We start from the raw sequence: 23,943 nt of genomic DNA, 5'->3' as shown, positions 1-23,943 counted from the left end.
ATAAATCAGTTGGAATTAGAAAACAGAATAATATATGAAAATACCGTCCATAGGTTTTTATTGACGCTGCAAGTGGAGATTTGCAAGTTGCCACTTTTTGTTTGTATTGGTTACAATACTACATAGCAATTGTAAAATCTGTGTGTATGTATTAAGTCAGTTGTGCACAAGGGAGTTTGCAGGAGAGTTAAATATTTCCTTTTCTCCTCCAAGCTATACATAGTGGGATCCCATAGTCTTTTCCGTGTTCTTCTCCTGCAAAATGATTCATCATTCCTCATACTGTACATTTTATCCTACAAACCATTGTCATCTAATTCACCGTCGTTGTCCATACTGGATGACAGATCATTGTGCATGTTAAGTGTACTTTTATAAACCGAGGTATTCCCATTAACAAAATATTCCAAAATGATGTTTGGTTCATTGTTTCCCTTATGGACAATAGCTTCTTTTGGAGATTGAATAGGGTCCAAAATACTTTTTGTGTTCAGTCCCATACAGTCTTTAAAATAGTTTAGACTAATTGCATTATGTAATCATTAAATGTCATCATTTGTGCAACCAAATGTCTTAAGCTGACTATGTATTTGATGTGATGTTATGAAACCTACAATTGCTTACGTTTCACCTGTTTGTTTCGATATTAGATGCTGAACCCGAGGTAACAAATGCCCCAGCTGCACCTCTGGACGTCGAATGCCTTGATGCCAACAAAGACTATGTGATCATCTCATGGAAACAGCCAGCTGTAGATGGAGGCAGCCCAATCCTGGGATATTTCATTGACCGGTTAGTATGAAAAATAATTTCTGCTTATGCCATAAATTATACTTTTGAATCGTAAAGCTATTCCAAGTTTAATAACTAAAAAAAAATGAAGTGAAGTGAAATGCAGGGCAGAAATTATCAGGAAAGTTTAAAGGATCTTAATATGTATGGCTTGGAGGAAAGAAGAGGGGGGGGATGCAATAGAAACATTCAAATACTTAAAGGAATTTAACAAAGTACAGGAGAAAAGCTTATTTGAAAATAGGAACAATGTTAGAGCAACATAAGAAGTTCTACCTTACTGAGAGGGTAGTAGATACATTAAAGTCTCCTCGCAAAAGTGGTAAGGGCTAATACAGTGAGGGAATTTAAACAAGCATGGGATAGACGCAAAGCTTTCCTCACTATAGGACCTGACTAAGGACTGATAGGGGTTTAAACTCCTAACATCAGGAACAATGGGCAGACTAGATGGGCCGAATTGTTATTATCAATCAAAAGTCTATGTTTCTATGTTAATGAGAGTACAAAATGTTGTATGATTTTATGCTGCTAGGTGGCAATGAATGAAAGATGTAGTCAGGCAAACTACATATATTTACTCATATTTGGTATCTATCCTAAATGCATTTACACACATCAACACAGTGGTGCTGTTTAGGTGAGATTAATCCAAGGAAGTCTTTATGATGGGACATAGATTAACGTGGAGGCAAAGAACTCATAAAAATACATTACTATAGCATTGTACAAACATTGTTATTAGAAGAAGTAGTAGTAGTATCATTATTTTGTTATTTTAAGTACTTAATCAAGCAACAATGGAAATCCCTGATAAGTAAGCTATAAGTGGATCAGTCATTTGGACTCACTTTAGAGCCAGCTAGACAGCTACCAGTGACACTTGAAGACGACAGATGGCATACCTGTCATTCTACTCAACGATTACCCTGTAATAAGTGTTGGGGAGATCCAGTAGCTGGACAGTGTCCAGTGCCTCTTAGTAATGTCAGTGCTGTTACAAAAGTATTGCAAACTTGGGTACTAGACACATTTATTCCGTGGAATACAGCCTCTCGGTAATTGGAGTAACTCAATTTTTTTTGTCTTGGTTATAACTTGTCATGGTGACCTTGGCCTGACCTTGAACATGTCACTTACTGATGTTTACTATGAATATTGTTTATTCAAAGATATGTAGCACATACTGTATCTTTTAGTATATAACAAAACTCAGCTCAAAGCGCAAATATAGTTCACCGTTGTACTATTATGCTTGTAGCTAACTTTAATATAATATATATTAGCATGCTTATAACATTAATATAACATATGATATAAATCTAGGACATTCCATACACTACATATTCTCTCTGTTTTGTTTTACTGATCTGTATTTGTTGTTTAAATTAGATGTGAAGTTGGTACCAGCCACTGGACCCAGTGCAATGACACACCTGTGAAATTTGCCAGATTCCCAGTTACTGGGTTGATTGAGGGACGTTCGTACATATTCCGTGTGAGGGCTGTAAATAAATCTGGCATTAGCAGACCATCCCGGGTGTCAGATGCTGTGGCTGCTCTGGATCCAGCAGACCGAGCCAGGATTAAAAGTAAGATGAAATAAATATGGATTAATACGTGCAATTATTAAACTATCATACAACAGTGCTATGTGCCGTGTTAATGTATATTCTTACAGATTAGTCCTATTTCTAACGTTTTCTAAAACTTCTAAAAGTTACAAATGACAGTTTATACTTTGTGTTGGTTGTATAAATCTTTTTGGTATTATTAGTAAAGCAATGTGTGTGGTCCATCCATACATGTAAAATGTCCAGTTGTTGTAGTAACAATTATAGGGCATGCCAATGCAAAGTTGGTCCAAAGAGAGATAATATATTATATTTAGGTATTTATAGATGAGAAGAGCCATGCATGGGGATTATGGTTGCAGTAGTCCTAATACAGTGCCCTAATGCACATACACAACGTGGACCTGATTTTAAAAAGCACTACTTCACCCAGAGATGACCAGATCAAACTCAGTGAGTTCCCAGTTATGTTGGTTAAAGAAACAGTAGAATTTAAAGAGGATGATTGGATCAAGAGATAATTGTTTTGGTAGATGATTTGTCTTCACAGTATTTCTTGCTTGAATAGAAAGGTGACAAGTTTTCTTGGGGAAGGTACCATGACCTCTTTCTGTCCCTTACCGCTATAAATACATATAAAGTGATATTAAATATAAAGAATATGTTTGTTTTGGTTACATGCAAGTCAAAACAAGTTTCTGATGGCACCTCCATTTTTTACGCCTTATGGTTGTTTAATACGGGTTGCATTCTGTGATGCAATAGTACTAACTAACCGTTTTGAAATGTAAAATAGCCAACACTGCCAAAATACTACATTCCCTTAAAGCACAAATAGTATTCCTCCAGAAGACTTGTTTATCGGGAAAGGAACATCAAAACACTGCAGTAGGTTTGCATATGAAGTGCCATAGACTCAGGTAATCTAGGTCATAGCAAAGGGTTCATGATTCTCTTTGAAAAAAAAAATTAAAGGCTGTTATCTGCTCTACTAAGATAGACCCGGGAGGCAATATATATTGTGTTGGACTGCTCAATGCAGAAATGAAGACTTGTGTATATTGTGTAATGTGGATGTCCATTAACAGGTATACTGCTCCTTTTTTAACAATCTTTTCCCATGAACACAAGAATATTATACTAGGTAGGGATTTAAAAACTTTGGTAGACCACAGTTAAGTGAGGTACCATATTACAGGTAAAAAGTCTGTAAGCAACTTCATATGATTGATATCTGGATAAGCTTTTACCCATCGGATTGGGATTACACATTCTATTCCAATCCTTATGATTCTTTTAGGATAATCAATTACTTTCTCTACTCTGCTGTTCTATCTCAGTATGTCAGGGCTGTAACAATATGACTTGGCCATTTCGGGCCATGCAGCAATTCTACTGACACTAGAATGCAGTCCCTCTCATACAGCCCCACCTTAACTGGAGGCTATGTCCGCTGCTATTCAAACTCCCAGAACGCTGCTCCAGCCTTTGTACAGAAGTCTCATTGTTGATCAGCAATCATTCTCTTATCTTGTCGTGTTTCAGGTCGTCCTTCAGCTCCTTGGACTGGGCAAATCATTGTAACCGAAGAAGAACCCACAGGTAATCATGCTGTAGAGTTGTCTCAAGTTTCATTAACTGTGCAGGCTTTCAGGATCTCCTCACAAGAGTCACTTTGAAATGGATTTATGAGATGTTTCTCAAAACCTCATTGTTGCGTGAGGCATGAGTGTGCTTGGAAAACTTACTTATGTTATTAAATGTTATTATTTTAAATACGTAAATATGTATTATTAATACATTATTCATAATTTTGTTTGAGTTGGTAAGTACGTTCAGTACTCAAGTTCTCTGCTCTCTTAAACGTAGTAGTGAATTGTTAGCTCAATTTGCATGTATTCTGCCATTTAAATTACATTATCCACCTCAAATAGAAAATGAACACATGCATATGGTGACATGTACTCCAGCGTACACTGAAAAAACATTACAAATATAAATATAGGGACTAGATGTCCTTTTAACAGAGTACATTTGAAGAGAAGGTAGACAGGTACTAAGCATTGTTATTTTACTTTTGTAATGTTATGATTGTTGTGTACTTACTATAGTGTATTGTTCTACCACTACAGAAGGAGTCATCCCTGGGCCACCATCTGATCTCACTGTTACTGAAGCCACCAAGAACTATGTTGTACTAAGCTGGAAACCTCCTGGTCAACGTGGACATGAAGGTGTCATGTACTATGTAGAGAAGGTCGGTTCTAACTCCTAAGCAGTTTTGAAATATACATAAAATAAACATTTACTAAGGTTAGTCTTACTCTTTTTTCAATGCAATGGAATCAAGACAGTTGGTTTAAAAATTAGAGATTATCTTACCAGTTGCATTTATGGCTATAGATTTAATTCACAATCATATTAAATGGGTTTTGTGACTTTTAAGATTTAAAAAGAAATCAGGGAGAAGTAGCTTTAATGCAGTAGAAAATAATTTGGCATACATTTTTTGGCCTTTCAGATTTACTATTTTTATTTATCTGTCAATTTACAGTGCGTTGCAGGAACAGATAACTGGCAGAGAGTAAACACAGAGATCCCTGTAAAGTCTCCACGCTTTGCTCTATTTGATCTGGCCGAAGGAAAATCCTATAGCTTCCGTGTGCGTTCATGCAATTCTGCAGGAGTTGGTGAGCCCTCTGAGGCAACAGAGGCTACGGTGGTGGGTGATAAGCTTGGTAAGTGTTGCTGTCCATCAATACAAATAAAAAAAAACGATTTTTGTTAATTTTTAATTAAATAGTTGCCAGACAGATCACCTATTTGGGGGAAACATGGTTTGATGCGTATAACAAATTAAAAATATCAACACAAATCAAATTAATATCTTTAAAATACTCCTAAATGGCTGATCAAATGAAAATAATTTAAAAAGAGAACTATTCTTTTCACAAAGACATAACTGAAAAATAGCAACCTATTGAACTTTTTACTGTGTAGAACAATGCATGGTTTATTTCACATCACTTGTTTTCTTTCTATGCACTTGGGCGTTAGATATCCCCAATCCTCCAAGTAAGATCGTGCCCACAAGAAACACGGACACATCAGTGGTTGTTACCTGGACAGAATCTAAGGACGCCAGGGAGCTGGTGGGATATTACATTGAAGCCAGCATCGTAGGCTCTGGGCAGTGGGAACCATGCAACAACAATCCAGTGAAGGGCAAAAGGTAAAGTAATACAATCTGACATGGGGTATGGAGTATTTACTTTTCATAATGCACTGGGTAAAGCCCAAAATTATTATTATTATTCAATGTTACTTCTTCTTATATATATCTGCTGTGCATTATATTGTATAATATCACCTACATGTTCTGTGTGTGCAATCTACACATCTATTGTAGAAAAATACATCTATATTCTGGTTTGCCTGCTGTCACCATCTATGTTTCTGTTCCCTTTGTAAAATTACTCTTTTCACACAATATCTTAGATTTATTTGCCATGGCCTCATCACTGGCGAGCAGTACATCTTCCGGGTCAGGGCTGTTAATGCAGCCGGACTTAGCGACTACTCCTCAGACTCAGAAGCTATTGAAGTCAAAGCTGCCATTGGTAAGTGACTTAGTAGGATTCTAGCTACAAAATCTCCCTATAGCCATATCTTTAATTTTTATGTACTGTATTGATCACCGATTCTTCACATGTCATTATTTTAACTAATGTTATTGGTTTGCAGTATCTCCCATGTTTCCTTCCAGATGCTGGTTTTCAGCCAGTATAAGGCTTCCTCACTATCCTAGTTAATCCTTACATCCTATCAGCGTGTGTTCACCTTTCACCATGTGTCTAGTTATGCCTTGTGTCAAAAGTCAACTTTGCTGACTTCATGGTTTCACGGAGGTGGAAATCCGACATCGTCCAATGCGTGGCATTTTATCATCACACCACACCCCTAGGCATTTACATGGTATATGTTGTGAAGAATACATGTATGCTCTTAATATATGACTAATTATGGTTGCTATGTTTTGCTACATGACCTTTTCATTGGCATGATCTGTTAAATGTGCACGTTGCATGACCGAAGCACATATAAACATTAGTAGCTTTCATAACTGCGTTTCAGCTTGTCCATTCTCACAGTTTCCCTTCACTGTCCTTTTGTAAAGTAACACATTTGTAGCTTATAGCTCATAGAAAAGTATAAAATAATGTGTAATGTGTTCTGTGAGAGTTAAGTTTTTTATATTTTGTAAGTCTTTAGCAAATCTTTAGTAATTTTAACCTTAATGAATGCATACAGTATAGTTGAAGATATATGTTTTGCACAACCTCCCGATGTTCAAGATTGATTCGTCTGAGACTCTAGTCCCTCATGATGACAGATATTAAAAGCTAACCGTTTAAAAGGACCAAAACAACATTTAGAAGTAAGAACGCATACAATGCAAAATCGTCCATACTTTTTCATGTAAACTATGTCTTCTTTGTTATATTAACATACAAACTATATATAAATGGACAAATTTAATACTCTCATCTCAGTAAATTTTCTGCTTAAAATTGTGTAAGTGTCAAGCCAGTGAATTGTAGATTCATTTTTTTATCTTGTCAATTAAAGTCTCCATTTGGAAACATCAACCCTGGTGGTGTTCGTAATACACACTTAGCAAATAATATTAATAAAAGTAAAAACAGTAAGAAGCAGTTTTACATTAAAAATGCCTATTTTTTTAATAATACAATTCAGCAGCATAGATGTTAGATTGTCAGTTCACTAAGGACTCATACTGGCACACACTGCTCTGTGTTTGCATGATAAGGATTTTGCCGTACATAATTCTAGTTTTATGGGTCTGGTCAAAGAACTTAATGCTTGTTATTATATCAATAATATATTATAGAATATGTTTTCCTGAATCAATACATAAGCAGTTTCGGCTCTGTGAGAGATATTCATTTGAGACCCCCTCTACCCTACCCCAAATAATAGCAATATTTTATTGTACATGTTTTCAATATACATAATATTTACTGTGTCAGTATGTTACAATGTGCATTGAAGTGGGACCCACTAAAGTCATGTGAGCTTGTATGCATGTAACCTACATGTGTATCATGTAATTATCTATGTTTACCAGACACTGAATGACAAAAGGGGTCCCAAGGCAATTACCCCTTTGGCACTCAGTCTTCTTAAATTTAGAGAGTCCAAGTGTATGAAATGGTTTACAAATCTCTTTATCTCCTGGCTGTTGTAGGGGGAGGATTGCCACATGGTGCGTGCCCTCAGCTGAGTGGTATTGCTGATGGACTAACAGACTCCCCAGCATGTCGGGAAGTCAAGCATGAGTCCACACAGCATTCCCTTGCCACAGATACCTTACCACACAGCACTGGTAAACGCAAAAATAGCCAACCTAGTAAGTCTGATAAGCCTGGACACACAGGAGTAAGTACAATCAGTTCAAGTAATGAGACCAAGGATCCTTCACCTTTACCAAAGAAAGGAGAAGCGGTGGAAAAACGTAAGTGTCAAAACAATGTCTACTTCAGCCACAATCACCTCATTGCGTTCATCATCAAGACAAGCTTATCATTCCTCCTCCGCTAATTCCTGCTGTGGCTCACTACATATATAAAACGCAAGCATTTTCAGACTCATTGTTTCTCCAATTTCCACATGCTTTATCTTTTGATCTATAAAATTATAGCGTGCTATAATAGAAATGCAACCATCAGAGAATAAAGTAATGCAAAATCCAGCTGGCCCACAAAGCACCCAATCCTAAATCCTTTATATTGATGGACAGATAATTACATCATCAGTAAGCGATAATAAAAATAAACACCCACCAATGCCTTTTTGCAACTAGCTTTATGTAAAAAAATTTGAGCGTCTAAACAAGTTAGTCATTTTCTGACTTATAGTTATATCACCAATTGAATTATTGCCAGATGAACCAAATCCAAAATAAAATAATGAGCCTTTCAGAATGTCTGCTTCTGAACAATTTAAACTTTGTATTTAAATAAACCGCAAACGTCTAGAAGTTTGCAGAAAAGGAATATAATACATAGTATGCAACTGAACATAAAATTTTGGGTTCATTCATTAACTTTACTTGAGATTTAGAAAAAAAATCAAGTGAAACAACTCAGTTGAACCAATTTGGGTCTTAACCCGGCCAGAACTGAGTTTACCAAATGTTGATTCAAACTGTAATGTGATAAATATGTGCAAGATTTTTACCCCGAGTTGGGCTGCAAATAATGGGATTTTGTATTGGTAACTCATAAGGCACAAGTGTTAAAATAAAAACTAAAACGCAACCCCCAAAAATTAAATATCCATGAAATGCTAGTAGGTTTCCTTGCCCTTGGCCCTACCCTTCTGTGGCTGTTTGGATGGCCACATGGAGTTTCTAGATTGAAATACAGAAGCTTCAATATTTCCATCGGAGACCCAACTTGACTCTCAAGCTTGCTTTGTTGAAATTAATTTGCTCTAGGGCAGTTCCTATAACAAAACTGAAGTTGTAGTCCCAACCATATGGCTTCTCTCCAATGCAACATGCCCATGTGTGCCATACATTTATGCTTTGTTGCATGTCATCTGTTATCAGAAAATAGGTGAGCTTTATTAAGTGAATGATATAAAAGAGTGCATAATAGTCATTAACTCACATCAGGGGGGGCATTATATCCTAAAACATTTTGCTTGTCGGTTTGGAGCATGTGTTTATTTTGAATGCTTTGCATATTTTGAGAGATAAGGCATTAGCAGATGTGTGCATACAAAGTGGTTTTAAGGTTTGGCAATGATGCTAACCAACCTGTCATAAAAACTGTACTTTTCAGATAGTATTATATGATTAATTTATTTAACATAACTTAAAACTCTATTTAGACCTGAAGGGACATTTACATTTTTTTTAACTATCTTCTTTATCTTTCTAAATACCTACATATACGCCAGCTCCTCCAGACGTGTGTCTTGAGCAGAGCTACTAGGTGTCAATAATTACAACTGAGATCTGTCCATGGCGTGGCCTATATGTGTACCAGCCTTAAGAGCCTGTACAGATACCTAAATGATCAATGCAATCAAATATTTGCAGGTCGTCTTAGTATGTTATTTCTAGAACAAGAATGAGTTTATAATCTGTTTAAAGTTATCCACAAAGAGGTAAGTATGTTTTTCTCTGGTGTACAGCAGCTTCTTCCGACAGCCTTTTCAGTGTAATAAAAGGAAGTTAAATTGCAAAAATTGGAAAAAAGACCTATAACCTATTATTAAGATGAGCTATAAACATTTTAGTCTATATATCAGAAGTATATATTTGTTATTTTTATTATAATCTGGAGTTTAATAATGTAATTGATATTGCTGTGAAATTCTCTGCTCCGCTACACTTGGAAAACCTGGTAGTGTGCACAACTTCCACTGTTTTCACTTGGAAAAGCACTTGTTCTAAAGACTACATGTCTATAAAAAAGGAACACACAGTTGCTACCTGTATGTAAAATGCAACAAAAGTAATAGCGATGCGCATAGAGAAAAAAAGAGCATATGTATAAAGCCAAATTTAAGGGCTGGCCCGAGGTTGTTATAAATTATAAACATAGATGTTTAGTTTCGTATGATCACATGGAAGCGTGGGGATGCGTGATGGAATGCTATGGTTATTGTATAATTATGGGCAGAAGGAAGTCCGAAGGCGCAAGGGATCTTTGGGCTAGTCACGCTTAACGTTTATAATGTATGCGGAAGACAATATGAGAATTACATGGGTCTGCTTGGAAAGCTTTGGTAAGTGTAGTAAGAGTTATTATTCAAATTACACATTTCAATGGAGGGTTTATGTAAACTGCAGAAGTAACAGGGTAACTCAGTCCAGTTCCATGCGGCACATGCTTATTTTAATGAACTAGTCTCAGGCGCATCAGGTAAGTGGTTTGTTTCCTATAACCCTAAACCTAGGGTGCAATGATAAAATCTGTAGTGTTGTAGTGGAACATTAGAGCCACATGGAGTCTTCCCCTCCCTGTCAATCCATACACTAGGAAGGGCCAACTACCGTTCCAGAAGTGCCGAGATGGCATGTATCCATAATGGATACTTAAGATTGGAAAGACAGACTCACAGATTAACTATGCATTACACCCTTCTCATGGAGCATAGTTAAATCTATGCGGCTAAATGCTTTAATGGACCTTGACATTGTTTATTATTATTATTTATTATTATCTTATATAGGACCAACAAATTACATAGCACGTCATATAATACATTCAAGGTGTATGACAAAACTAGAATCGGCAAACAAGGACAAACTGCTACATTAGGTAAAGAGGGTTCTGCTTGCAAGCTTACTTACTGGCTAAACCGTATACAATGTGCCATCAACCCAATAAATATAGAACTGGAAGATCTGTAATTGCCTGTCGCATACTGACAGGCATTTACAAAAAAAATTAAAAAAAAAACCCCTTATCGTATTTTTTGCACAAACCTAAACTCAGAGTTTTAGATAGCTCTGCAATACAAATAAAGCCTGTTTAGTTGTAATGGGAAGATCATTGCACCCTTCACACAATTTAAGTCAACCAAGTTCACATTTTCATAATGATATATACAAATACCCTCACAGCTTTTTTCACTATAATATATTGGTGCCGAATAATGTTTTTCAAAGTGCGTGTTACTACTTACATAATACATCATGCTAACAAGTCACTTGTTTTCCTAATCCGGATGTTGCTCTGTTATAACAGCTACTCCTTCCCCACCCTATGACATCACTCTTCTTGAAAGTGTTCGTGATTCCATGGTTATTGGATGGAAACAGCCCAAAATCACAGGAGGAGTGGACATTCAAGGCTACTATATCAACTACCGTGAGGTCATTGATGGTGTACCTGAAAAGTGGCATGAGGGCAACGTGAAGCCTATTAGCGACAGAGCATATAGGGTAAAATGGCTATTTTCATGCTTCCTTTTATGCATAAATAGAGACAAAAAGTCACAAAAAACATTGTGGCCTGCGTGCTCCTATAAAAGGCCACTGTGTGCTGTTACGAACCATTAAGTATCAGACAGACCTAAATAAACAAATATGTCATTATTTAGGCTAAATTACTTTGTTAAAACAGCCAGAAGTTATACAAGATCTGAAACAGAAGGTTGGTCAACACTGGACATTAAAAATCTTTCTGACCTTGGGGTCCTTTAATTTTTAATTTTAATTATGACACACTTGTAACCTTTTCTATGTCATAATCACCACTGGCAGTAACTTTGCTACTATAGCTATAAAGCCACATTTTCTGAATGTATCGGATCTTACTGCATATGGAATCTAAAACCATGCAATGTATCAGGTTTGTTTAATCTACCGTATTTATAGTACATCTCAGTCTTGTTACGTTAAGTACTTGACAAATTTTAAGTAGTGAGTGGATTAATAGCTCATTAGGAGAACATTTGCATAGTAGGCTATTCGAAATGATTAAAAAACATTTTTATTTTTACTGTACATTTACATTACAGGTTTTGAATTTGAAAGAAAACACTATATATCAATATCAAGTAGCTGCTTGCAACCTGGCTGGGGTTGGAACACCATCTCAACCAAGTAAACCATATAAGTGTGAAGAATGGACCATTGCTGTGCCAGGTAAGGAAATAAAGTTATTACTGCTTTTAGTGTTCATTATACAGAATACTATGTGCTTAGACAACCTTTCTTTACCTTAGGACCTCCACATGAGCTCAATGTATCTGAAGTTAGGGGTGACTCAATGGTTCTTCTGTGGAAGTCTCCAGTGTACACAGGACGCACACCAGTCACAGGGTTTTATGTGGACATTAAAGAGGCAGATGCACCAGAAGAAACCTGGAGAGGTGTGAACACAAAGCCAACGACAAACACATACATGAAGGTACTTTAAGTCACCACTGAACTTCTATATACTGAACTCCATTAGTAAAACGTATTTCATAAGTAAATTATTATTTTTGTTGTCTTCCATGTAGATCAGCAATTTGGAGGACGGTGTCCGTTACGTGCTACGTGTTAGGGCAGCTAACCAGGCTGGTGTTGGCAAGACATCTGATGTGACAGATCCCGTACTGGCACAGACCAAACCAGGTTCAATCATTATTTTTTAGTCTCGCTAATAGCTGTCATTACAGTTACAAATAATGTAATTTACATAGGTTATCAAATTATAGATGTGTATATTATTGAATTAACCAGTGGTGGCTTGTATTAATTCTCCTGTAAAGGCCAAACCTTTAAACGTTTTTATTGTCACTTTTATAACACAAGTAGACCACAGATGTACCTCCACCTTTTAGATGACAAGCACATGTATGGCTTTGGGCACATACAATTTAAAGCAGGTTGCAAGTATGCAAGTAAGCTGAATAGATCTCTATATTATAGTTTTCATACCCAAATTCTTCCGAATTTGTCCGATGGGTTACACATGGTTACATTGTACTGTGTGTAAGTAAACCCTAACATCTTAGATCACTTTAAGGACAATAAACAAGTTACACCCAATCGATGACACATTATATTATTGCATTGGTCATTTTAAACCATCATACATGTATATAGGTTGTTCATTAAAAAATAACTCTATTTAAAAAAATGACACAAATCACACACCTCTCTCATTCAATCTGTAGTAGGCTGGGATGTCTACATTGTTTGACCAGGCCATGCTTAAAAAAAAGGGGGGGGCTTAGCCCTGCTTGTTTCATACTTTGTCAGTATTCAGCTGTTCCACCATTCTCTACCAGCAGGAAAATAACAAAATTACTCCCGCATACACATAAATATATATATATTTTTTACTTACAGTAATGTAATCGGAAATTGTGTTACTGCTAATAACAAATATACAGCATGTGTTATTTCATGTAACAAATGAAACTATGTAACTATGTTTGCTTTTATTTAAAGGTGAAAGCTATACAAAATTTAAGGCTAAACCAGAAATATTGCCATGTATTTTCTGTTAAACATTAACAAAGTGCTGTTCCAATATTGTGTTTTGCTGCTCATTTTCTAGGTACTAAAGAGGTAGTTGTGGAGGTTGATGATAATGGAGTTATTTCTTTGAACTTTGAATGTGATCAGCTAACTCCAGACTCCAAGTTTGTATGGTCCAAGAACTATGAGCCACTTGAAGATTTATCAAGAGTAGATATTGAGACCAAAGGCGGCAGGTGACCCATCGCTTACTGTTTTCTTTACTTCTTACAAAATGCATGCATGATTTAGTCTGTCTCCCAGTTAAACCATCCATTTAATGTGGGCTGTCAGTGGCTTCATCTGAGGAATCATGGTGCAACATAAAATCTGGCAGCAGATAACTATTTGGCCCCAACTAGCATTTTTACCAAGCTGTAAGCACCTTACGCTTTAATAGAAACATTTGGTTTATGTGCCTTGTGCAGCATAGTAAAAATATAATGATTCAATACCCTGTAGTCTCCCTCACACTAGACATTTTTAATAATGGATTTCCAAGAGTATCTTGTGTTGCTCCTGAGAAGAGCAACAAATCAAAGCATAGGGATATGATTTCCCAACCTGAGCCATCACCATCTGCGATAGAGGATCCATCAATGAAATGGAGAATACCCAGATCTCCTTGCCCCTCCAGTTGCATAGATTGTATTGCTGCCCAGTCCATTTATATATATATATATATATATATATATATATATATATATATATATATATATATATATATTGTAATTGTCTTTTTTTTTTTTTTTTTTTTTTTTTTTTTTAGAACTAAGGTTACTTTCAAAGATCCGTCAGAAGAAGACTTGGGTATTTATTCCTGTGTCGTTACAGAGACTGATGGAGTTTCATCCAGTTATACAATAGACGAAGAAGGTAACGGCCGCTGTTACATCTATATAACAAGAATAAGGAGCCAACAAGTCAAAAACATTTTGCATTACTGTAATTGAACTTCCTCTTGAATGTGTCACATAATTTTTATTTTATTTTATATATATATAGATATATATATAAGCACATATATATGTATAAAAATAAACAATCTACTCATATCTACCCAATTTGATATTATGTGTAAAGCATAATACTTATATGTAAGAAGTTTGTATGAGTACATCAGCATGCATCCACAGGCATCTGTGCTTCTCCCTCCTGTCCATATTAAGTTTGAATACAAGAACTTGATTCTAATAATTAAGGAAGACAAAATAGATTATACATTTTGTTGTGCTATGCTTGTTAATGTTGCTGTTATTGTTAATTTTGTTACTGCTGTTTACATTTTACACTTGTACTCTCCCCTCACTCTAATAAGGTTACAGAATATGTTGGTACCCTCTCAATAAAATGTAATAATATTAATGAAAATAAAAATATTTATTTAAATCCAAGAAAAGAAGTGCAAAAAGGTTAAAAGCCTGTATTTGAACGAACTCATCCACTAATCCATGTCTCCTTTGCAGAGCTGAGACGTCTGCTACAACTCAGTCACGACAACAAATTTCCAAGTAAGTGGTGATCAAAACAAATTTAGCGAAGGTGAGATCAGAATACTGGGCTGGCAGTTCATGTTCCTTGCTCCAGTACAGATGTATCATTAACAAAATAAAAAAAAAACTGGTTGGGGTGCCACAAGAGAATCACATACTGGGCATATATTATTGCATTCCATATGCCATTCTGACTATAAATAAACCATATAGAAAAACAACTTTTATTGATTGTAGTTTAAAAGCAAGAACATGATGAAGACAACCCAAACACTCCCAAATCACTTAAAAATTAGGATGGCAAGTCTGTGCAGTCTAAGAGTATAATAATGGAAGTCCAGATACACTTATAGGGGAAATTATTCACTGAGGCCAGTGGCGACTCTAGAAACAATATATAGGGGGGGCACACAAGATATCACATTCAAACTGGGGGGGCATTCATAATTTCCAAAAATAATGTGCTATGGAATTATACTTTTGTTATTGGGCTAAAATAATACTTGATCATTCAACATGGGAAGCCTGAAGCCACAATTGAGTGCAACTAATCCTTGAAATAAATATTATAACACAATAAATAACTTTTCCACTAAATGATTTCAGGGCCTTGAACGTTTTGTCCCCTGAAGTCACTACAACTTCAGGAGGGCATTTTATCTCTGGATAAATATAAATTAAATAATTCCTACTGTAAGTTAAGTGCCAGGAACAGATGACCAAACACACACACCAACACAGGCTCTGTCACACCAACACCCAGACACACACACCAGGACAGGCTCTGTCACACCAACACCCAGACACACACACCAGGACAGGCTCTGCCACACCGACAACCAAAAACACACACACACACATCAGGACAGGCTCTGCCACACCCACATCCAAACACACACACACACCAGGACAGGCTCTGACACACTGACACCCAGACACACACACCAACACAGGCTCTGTCACACCAACACTCAGACACACACACCAACACAGGCTCTGTCACACCAACACTCAGACACACACATACCAGGACAGGCTCTGCGACACCGACAACCAAACATACACACACACACCAGGACAGGCTCTGCCACACAGACACCCACACACATCAGGACAGGCTCTGCCACACCCACATCCAAACACACACACACCAGGACAGGCTCTGCCATACAGACACCCACACACATCAGGACAGGCTTTGCCACATCCAAACACACACACACACACCAGGACAGGCTCTGCCACACTGACAACTGAACACACACATCAGGGCAGGCTCTTCCACACCCACATCCAAACACACACACACACACAGACAGGCTCTGACACACTGACACCCAAACACACACCCTAGGACAGGCTCTGCCACACTGACAACTAAACACACACCAGGACAGGCTCTGCCACACCAACACCTATACACACACACCCGAGGACAGGCTCTGCTACACTGATAACCAAAAACACACAAACAGCAGGACACAATTCACGTCACAGACGTCTGAATCAGGATGGATTTTTCACACTGCATTGTCGTTTATACCCCCCTTAGTGTTTTTGCCCCTGCTGCCCATATATATTAATATTAGCCCCAGTTGCCGATAGCAGGTATAGATCAACACATTAACACACAAACCAAGCTTTGCATGGATAGATCAACTGAAATTCACCTGTGATCTCAGCACTGAAGATATATATCAAATAAACAGAATCAGACATACAAATCCTGTATTTGCAGGTATACAGTAGTATATGAAACGTAGCATTGCAGGTATAGATCAAATAAATACATGGAAACAGCATTGCAGGTATTAATCAACTGAATAAGACATACAAACACTGTATTTGCAGGTATACATAAATAATGTATGGAAATATATAGATATGGATCTACAGAATAACGCAAAAACCCAGCTTTGCAGGTAAAGATCAATTGGAATTCACATAAAAACACGTCATTAACCCCTTCGCGACCTTTGCCGGTTCAGGACCGTCATGACATGAAGGTCACTAAATGACCTTTGACGGTCCTGAACCGTCAAAAAGTAAAATAAGCTTAGAAAGTGATCAACGATCACTTTCTTCGCTTAAACGGCGTTACTGTCGAAGCATTCAGCAAGGCCGAGATCGGCATCGGGGGCCATGTCTGGCCCCTCCCCGAGGCGTCAACAGCCGCCATACATTGTATGGCGGCGGATGCCCGTTTTAAAAGCGTTTAGGAGGCGATCAACGATCGCCTCCTAAACTTAAATGGTGTCGCTGGAATGCCTCGATCAGGAGGCATCCAGCGACACCAAACACTTACCTCTGGGTGGGCTGTGACCGCTCCGGAGAGCGGTCACAGCCGCCGCTGCCGGTGATCTTCGCCATCAAGCAAGATGGCGGCGGCCCGGGAAATAAAACAATAAAGACGAAAAAGTTCGCTAGAGGGTCTCCAGACCCTCTAGAGAACTGGCTCCACTTGCTGGTTGAATACAGCAAAAAAATTATTATGCAGTGATGTCACTAGATGAACCATCCAGTACCAGCAAAATGTGTAAAAAAATATATAAAAAAAGTATTAAAAAAATAAAATTAAAAAATAAAGTTTATTATTTTGAGCAAGTGCTAAAATTTCTCAAAAATCTCAACAAAGAGTTAAAATAAAAGCACTTCAAATACCCAAGGGGTGTCTAATATATAAAAAAAATGGCTGATGGGGTAAATTGGAGTGGCCTAGCTCAAAGATAGGGCATAGGTACAGACTGACCAAAATGGAGAAAAAAAGCGCACTTCCCAAATGTGGCATTTTAAATCTGAAACAACCCGACAAACCCATGCATGTCGGGTATCACTGCACTCAGGAGATGTTCCTGAACACACATTGGGATGTTGTTTGACAGTGGCATATACCAGGACCTGTATATCTATAACTAAAGTACAATTTGTGTGAAAAAAAAATAAAAAAAATTACTATTACAAAGTTTGACAAAGTGTAGTTCTATAATTGGTGCATGGAAAGGGTTAAAATAACAGCATTTGGAATACCCTGGGGTGTCTAGTTTTCAAAAATATATGGTTTGAATGGGTTAAATTGAGTTAACCGGCTTCAAAGATATTCCAAAGAGGAGAGGGAGGCACAATGACCAAATGACCACCTGAATTACGCATGCCCCAAAAGTAGCCTTTTACCAGCCAAACAATCTGACAAACCCATGCATGTGGGGTATCGCTGTACTCAGGAGATGTTGCTGAACACATATTGGGGTGTTGTTTGACAGTGACATATACCAGCACCTGTATATCTATAACTAAAGTACAATTTGTGTGGAAAAAAAAATAAAAAAAATTACTATTACAAAGTTTGACAAAGTGTAGTTGTATAATTGGTGCATGGAAAGGGTTAAAATAACAGCATTTGGAATACCCTGGGGTGTCTAGTTTTCAAAAATATATGGTTTGAATGGGTTAAATTGAGTTAACCGGCTTCAAAGATGTTCCAAAGAGGAGATGGAGGCAGACTGACCAGATTTGTTAAAAAAGATTTGGAAATCATAAAACGCTGCTTGTACTTATTGCCTTATAACTTACAAAAAACAGCAAAAAAACATTAAAACATTGGGTATTTCTAAACTCAGGACAAGTAGTAGAATCTATTTAGCTAGTTTTTTTACTTGCTTTTTTAGGTGAGTAAAAGATTTTTCAAATAAAAGTCATAAAATGTGTTTTTTTTTCAATTTTTCACCATGTTTTTTTAATTTTTTTATAGTAAATAAGATGATACGATCAAAATAATGGTATCTGAAGAAAGCCCATCTTGTCCTGAAAAAAACAATATATAACTTATGTGGGTACACTAAATGGGTGAGGAGAAAATTACAGCTGAACACAAGCACCACAAAAGTGTCAAAACAGCCTCGGTCCCACAGGGTACAAAACGAAAAATGAGCCCGGTCCTTAAGGGGTTAAAAGGTATATTTAAAACCCCCTAAATTACATGCATAGATCACAGGTTGCGCACCCCAAAGCCGGCCCTGCCGTCCACACTGCCCACACAGCAATCACACTCCTATCATACCCAGGCAACCAGTAAATGCTGGTACCTAGGCATGATGGGACTGTGATTGCTGTTAGCAATCACACTCCTATCATGCCAGGTCAGCCAGTACATGCTGGTACAGGGTGGCTGTAAGTGATGTGCAGACCCCATACTGCTGGCAGCATCAATACACAAGGGGGGCAGCTAGCTAGGTTTTAGCATGTACTGGCTGACTTGGCATGATAGGAGTGTGATTGCTAACAGCAATCAAAGTCCCATCATGCCTAGGTTCCAGCACTTACACATCCAACCAGTAAATGCTGAAACCTGGGCATGATGGGACTGTGATTGCTCTTAGCAATCACACTCCTATCATGCCAAGTCAGCCAGTACATGCTGGTACAGGATGGCTGTAAGTGATGTGCAGACCCCATACTGCTGGCAGCATCCATAGACAAGGGGGGCAGCTAGCTAGGTTTCAGCATGTACTGGCTGACTTGGCATGATAGGAGTTTGATTGCTAACAGCAATCAAAGTCCCATCATGCCTAGGTTCCAGCACTTACACATCCATGCTATCACACACTTCATTCACAGATTCATTCCCTCAATCATACATTCTCATTCAAACTCCCTCCCCACCCCCTTCCCTGCACTGCAGCTCCTTGATGCCGCTCACAGACTTCAGCAGAGGGCGCGGCCTCCCTCTGCGTTCTCTGGTAAAGCACAGAGGAAGCGGGACTGGAGCAGAGTCATGTGATGTCACGTGAACTCTGCTAGGTTCCGCTTCCTCTTTGCAGTACAGAAGACCCTCCCACAGGTAAGTAGCCGGGCTCGAGGTGCGGCCCTCGTAAGATCGGTTGCCTTGGCTGCCGATCTTACTCGGGCCGCACCCTCTCTCTCCTCCGCGTTTAAAAATAAATTTAAAAAAAGAAAGAAAGACGGGATTCAAATTTAGCAGGGGGGCAACAGGGGGGGCAAAGATTAACCTAGGGGGGGCAATTGCCCCCCCCCTTGCCCCCCTGTAGCGACGCCACTGACTGAGGCACATCAAGACAATATTACCTTTACACAGTATGCCCTACTGACTCCACTAGAGTCAAAATACACATTTCACATTAATTAGTGTAGATTAGAATGCTGTGTTATACTAATTTTAACTTATTCCTCAAGACATTTGTAGTAACAATAATTAACTCTCCTGCTTTATAACCACGAGTACTGTTCTTTACAACTGGCCGCTCATTTTTCTATGTTTGCAAACCTTGGCAAATGGTTAGACATCAGTCTAGAATACGATGACTTACAAAGTTCACCTACGTCTTTGCAGTTATTCCACTCAAGTCAGGCTTGGCTGTTGAGATTCTGGAGAAGGGACAGGTTCGCTTTTGGATGCAGGCTGAGAAACTATCCCCTAATGGCAAGGCTAACTTTGTGTTTAATGACAAGGAAATCCATAACGGTGAAGTAAGTGAAAAAAATAAAAATGAATGAATCACATTTTTTTTGTGTTTCTTTGGTAAAAAATAATGGAGAGTTTCTACATTTATAAAAATCTTGTTCAATTACGGTAATACGTAAAAATACAAAAACTAAGTAGACATCTACATTACTTGCTTTTATCATTGCTTTATTTCTACTTCATAAGTGGGTTTAAGATTTACAATGCAATTGTTTAGATGTATCACATGTAGAAAACTCAATGTAATTTGTGCTTTTTGTGGATAAAATCTTTTTGTAAGAAGTCTATTTTCCAATATTGTTTTTTTAAGAAATACAAAATGAATGTGGATACTAAAACTGGCATTGTGGAGATGATCATGGACAAACTAGAAGATGAAGATGAAGGAACCTTTACGTTCCAGCTCCAAGATGGAAAAGCCACCAACCAGTCCAGCCTGGTTTTGATCGGAGATGGTGAGATATATTGTTTAGAAGGGAGGGAGAGAGAGTTTTTATTTTGACTTGGTAGCTTTTCGCCAGTCTTATCTCATGGAATCTGTGGCTCACTTTGAAAATGACGCTCCATAGAGTAAGAATGAGTGCATCAAAGGAATCTCTCTGGGTCTTACTGTTTAGGAGCCGTTAAATGAATGATAAATTGTGTAAACAAAGCTTTTTTAGGGAGTCGAAGTTACTTGCGATAAATGGTTAGTTTTAATATTCTCTTCCCTATTTCATTGACTAGTAAGTGAGGAAAATGTATATTAACTCTTATGCTTCAGCTCTTATTGATCTGATTAAGGTTAACTTACACCGGTGAACTGTTCTGGCAATTTTTAAATATATTTATTTTCCACAGTGTTTGATAAATTGCAGAAGGAAGCAAGATTCCAGAGACATGAATGGATCCGCAAACAAGGTAAATTATCTAAACAGTTATTATTGCAGGATGGGAAAAAAGAATTGATAATGTTTACAGAAAAGGGACTCATAATCCTTAAACTCTTATGACCATTGGCTTATAGGAATATATTCACTAAACTATGGATAAATACAGTTTTGCCAATGTATATTTATATAAATACTGTAGCGCCACTTAATTTGTCTTCTTCCACAATATTAAGGGTGTTTTCAAAGAAAGACACATGTTTTAACAACTAAAGTGAATTATAAACTTGCATAATTAAGTGTATTAATAAAAAATTTTTTTTTGCTGCCTAATAGGTCCTCATTTTGTAGAGTACCTTGGATGGGAAGTAACACCTGAATGCAATGTGTTGTTGAAAAGCAAGGTATGGAAACTGGAATTGAAACATAACAATAAATGACCGTCACACAGAAATATACAAATATATATATACATTTCAGATTTTGTTGTACTTACCATAATTTCATAAAATCAGATGTTTCAGTTGCATAGCGCAGAATAAGCACAAACAATATAAAGAACTGAACTATACATTAAGAATGTGTGTGTATACATCTGGAAATCAACGTAGAATAAAATGTTTCCCTCAATAGTTAGGGAGTACATTTAATTGAGTAGCTTCCCTGAAATTATTTCTGTATACTAGGTACTTAAATTCATTGTGGTGTGTGAACCCTCTCAACCTTGGTTTGGTCTTCTAATGCCTCTGCCTGCTAGTGTGTCATTGAGCCAGCTGACTGCAAAGGGTTGACAGAGGAACATACAGTCCACCACGAGCCCCTAAAACTAAATAGACTCACCAAGAAACACGGCTCTGCCCGCTTGTGTTTATATCATCTAGTTGGTAATCTCGATTGCCTCTGAAGTTAAAGCTGTTCATACAATTACATTAATTCTTGATGAGCTGCAGCATCCCATAGCTTCAGTCAAAAACAAGGAGCTGCATCTCTCTAATGTTTTGTGTTTCAGTCGTGCACTGAACCTGCCACATTAGTATTTATTGGTTTATATAGTGCCACAAAAGTGCCCTACAATCATCAAACTGGACATAATAAGTAGGGCATCGTATCACAGTTTGGGTTTACAGAAAGAGTTTAAGCTGGCCCCCTGCTCAAACAAGCTAATCTACTTAAATGGGCACCAACATTGTCAGACTAATGCAGATACAGAAAAAAAACACACAAGTAGTAAGTGACCACGGGTACCAGGTAGTCAGCTTCTAGCTTTAGGGGTAAGATAATAATATGGCAATTTAAATAAAATTAAAGAGGCATACAATGTGATTTATTGATTATCCTTATTACCCTTTTATAGGTTGCTAATATTAAGAAGGAAACTAATATTTCATGGTATAAAGATGAGATGGAGATAATGGTGGATGAAAAGCATGACTTCCAGGATGGTGTATGTACTTTACTGATTACTGAGGTAAGATTTCTTTGTATGACACCATCTTACATGTTTATAAATTCTAGTCTATGCTCTCGGCCTGTGTGAACATCTTGTAGTTTCACTTTAACCCAGCTTAAACCAGGTATATACTACCCGCAGTCATGGAACACATTAAATGCACCTTGAGGAAAGCAAGCAGTCTACTATTGGGTTGTACATTTTCTTTTTTTTCACCTTTTTTCATTTCACCATCATATATCAGTGCTCCATGTGCGCACAGTGCTTTTTAATGCATCCTATGGCGGATATGCTGGCTTGGCAAAGTCTTCCATAGTGTAAATAGGCTGGTTGGGGGTTTAGAGTAGACTTGGGCACCAGGGGGCTCTTCGTGTTCGTCTTCGTGCTCGTCTTCGGGGAAAAAAAAATCTTCGTATTCCGCGAATATTCGCCCGTTCCTGTCTTCTCTTCGGGCGAATATTCGTTTTTTCTTCGTTTTTTCCGGTTAAGGGGTTAATACGGGGTTAACGCAGCTCTGGCGCCAGTACTTTAAATGTGTGTATCAGCAACTCCATTGGTCGCCAGCAGGGGGCCTCCTGCTGTCGACCAATGATCACAGTACCATATATAGCTAATATATTCTGGGGCAGAATATTCTGCTACTCAGTGTAAAACCAACAGAGGGCAGCATTCTGTCCGATGATATATTAGCCATATGTGGCAGTGTGTTCATTTTCATTTATTAATTATTTAAATAAAATATATTTCCATGATCCGCTGGTCTCCCCACTGCAACAGTTAAATGTCCGCACTCACGGACATTAATTTTGTCGAATTTACAAACTCTTTTTTTCTATTTATTTTGGGTTTTTTTGTATTAAACTGTTAGACGAAAGGATCATGGGAATAAATGCAAATGAGCTCACGGCCCCATATGACTTATATATCTTTGGACAGAATGCTGCCCTCTGTTGGTTTTACATTAAGTAGCATATGTTTGAAATCCAAAGTTATTCTGCTACTCAACGTAAAACCAACAGAGGGCAGCATTCTGTCCGAAGATATATTAGCCATATGTGGCAATGTGTTCATTTTCATTTATTAATTATTTAAATAAAATATATTTCCATGATCCGCTGGTCTCCCCGCTGCAACAGTTAAATGTCCGCACTCGCGGACATTAATTTTGTCGAACTTCCAAACTCTTTTTTTCTATTTATTTAGGGTTTTTTTTGTATTAAACTGTTAGACTAT

General features: G+C 37.5%; 1 protein-coding gene across 1 annotated transcript in view; it reads left to right on the top strand.

The window, feature by feature from the left end:
* LOC149287859 (myomesin-1-like) overlaps positions 1-23,943 on the top strand; it is a 42,030-nt gene that overhangs the window by 11,165 nt on the left and 6,922 nt on the right. Inside the window, exons 10-28 of the mRNA XM_089492451.1 lie at positions 651-792; positions 2,185-2,384; positions 3,912-3,968; positions 4,499-4,623; positions 4,921-5,104; positions 5,424-5,598; positions 5,865-5,986; positions 11,153-11,349; positions 11,928-12,054; positions 12,135-12,319; positions 12,414-12,528; positions 13,460-13,616; positions 14,189-14,295; positions 14,886-14,930; positions 20,260-20,396; positions 20,702-20,846; positions 21,232-21,291; positions 21,597-21,664; positions 22,615-22,728. Coding sequence (XP_089348577.1) covers positions 651-792; positions 2,185-2,384; positions 3,912-3,968; positions 4,499-4,623; positions 4,921-5,104; positions 5,424-5,598; positions 5,865-5,986; positions 11,153-11,349; positions 11,928-12,054; positions 12,135-12,319; positions 12,414-12,528; positions 13,460-13,616; positions 14,189-14,295; positions 14,886-14,930; positions 20,260-20,396; positions 20,702-20,846; positions 21,232-21,291; positions 21,597-21,664; positions 22,615-22,728 — 2,462 coding nt within the window. The remainder of the gene's footprint in view (positions 1-650; positions 793-2,184; positions 2,385-3,911; positions 3,969-4,498; positions 4,624-4,920; positions 5,105-5,423; positions 5,599-5,864; positions 5,987-11,152; positions 11,350-11,927; positions 12,055-12,134; positions 12,320-12,413; positions 12,529-13,459; positions 13,617-14,188; positions 14,296-14,885; positions 14,931-20,259; positions 20,397-20,701; positions 20,847-21,231; positions 21,292-21,596; positions 21,665-22,614; positions 22,729-23,943) is intronic.

This window comes from Sceloporus occidentalis, unplaced genomic scaffold (genome assembly GCF_023333645.1).
Source record: "Sceloporus occidentalis isolate IW3139 unplaced genomic scaffold, rSceOcc1.0.p SCAF_56, whole genome shotgun sequence".
In the NCBI taxonomy this organism is placed as follows: Eukaryota; Metazoa; Chordata; class Lepidosauria; order Squamata; family Phrynosomatidae; genus Sceloporus; species Sceloporus occidentalis.
The sequence above is the reverse complement of the archived record's forward strand: the minus strand, read 5'-3'. Positions and strand labels throughout refer to the sequence as shown.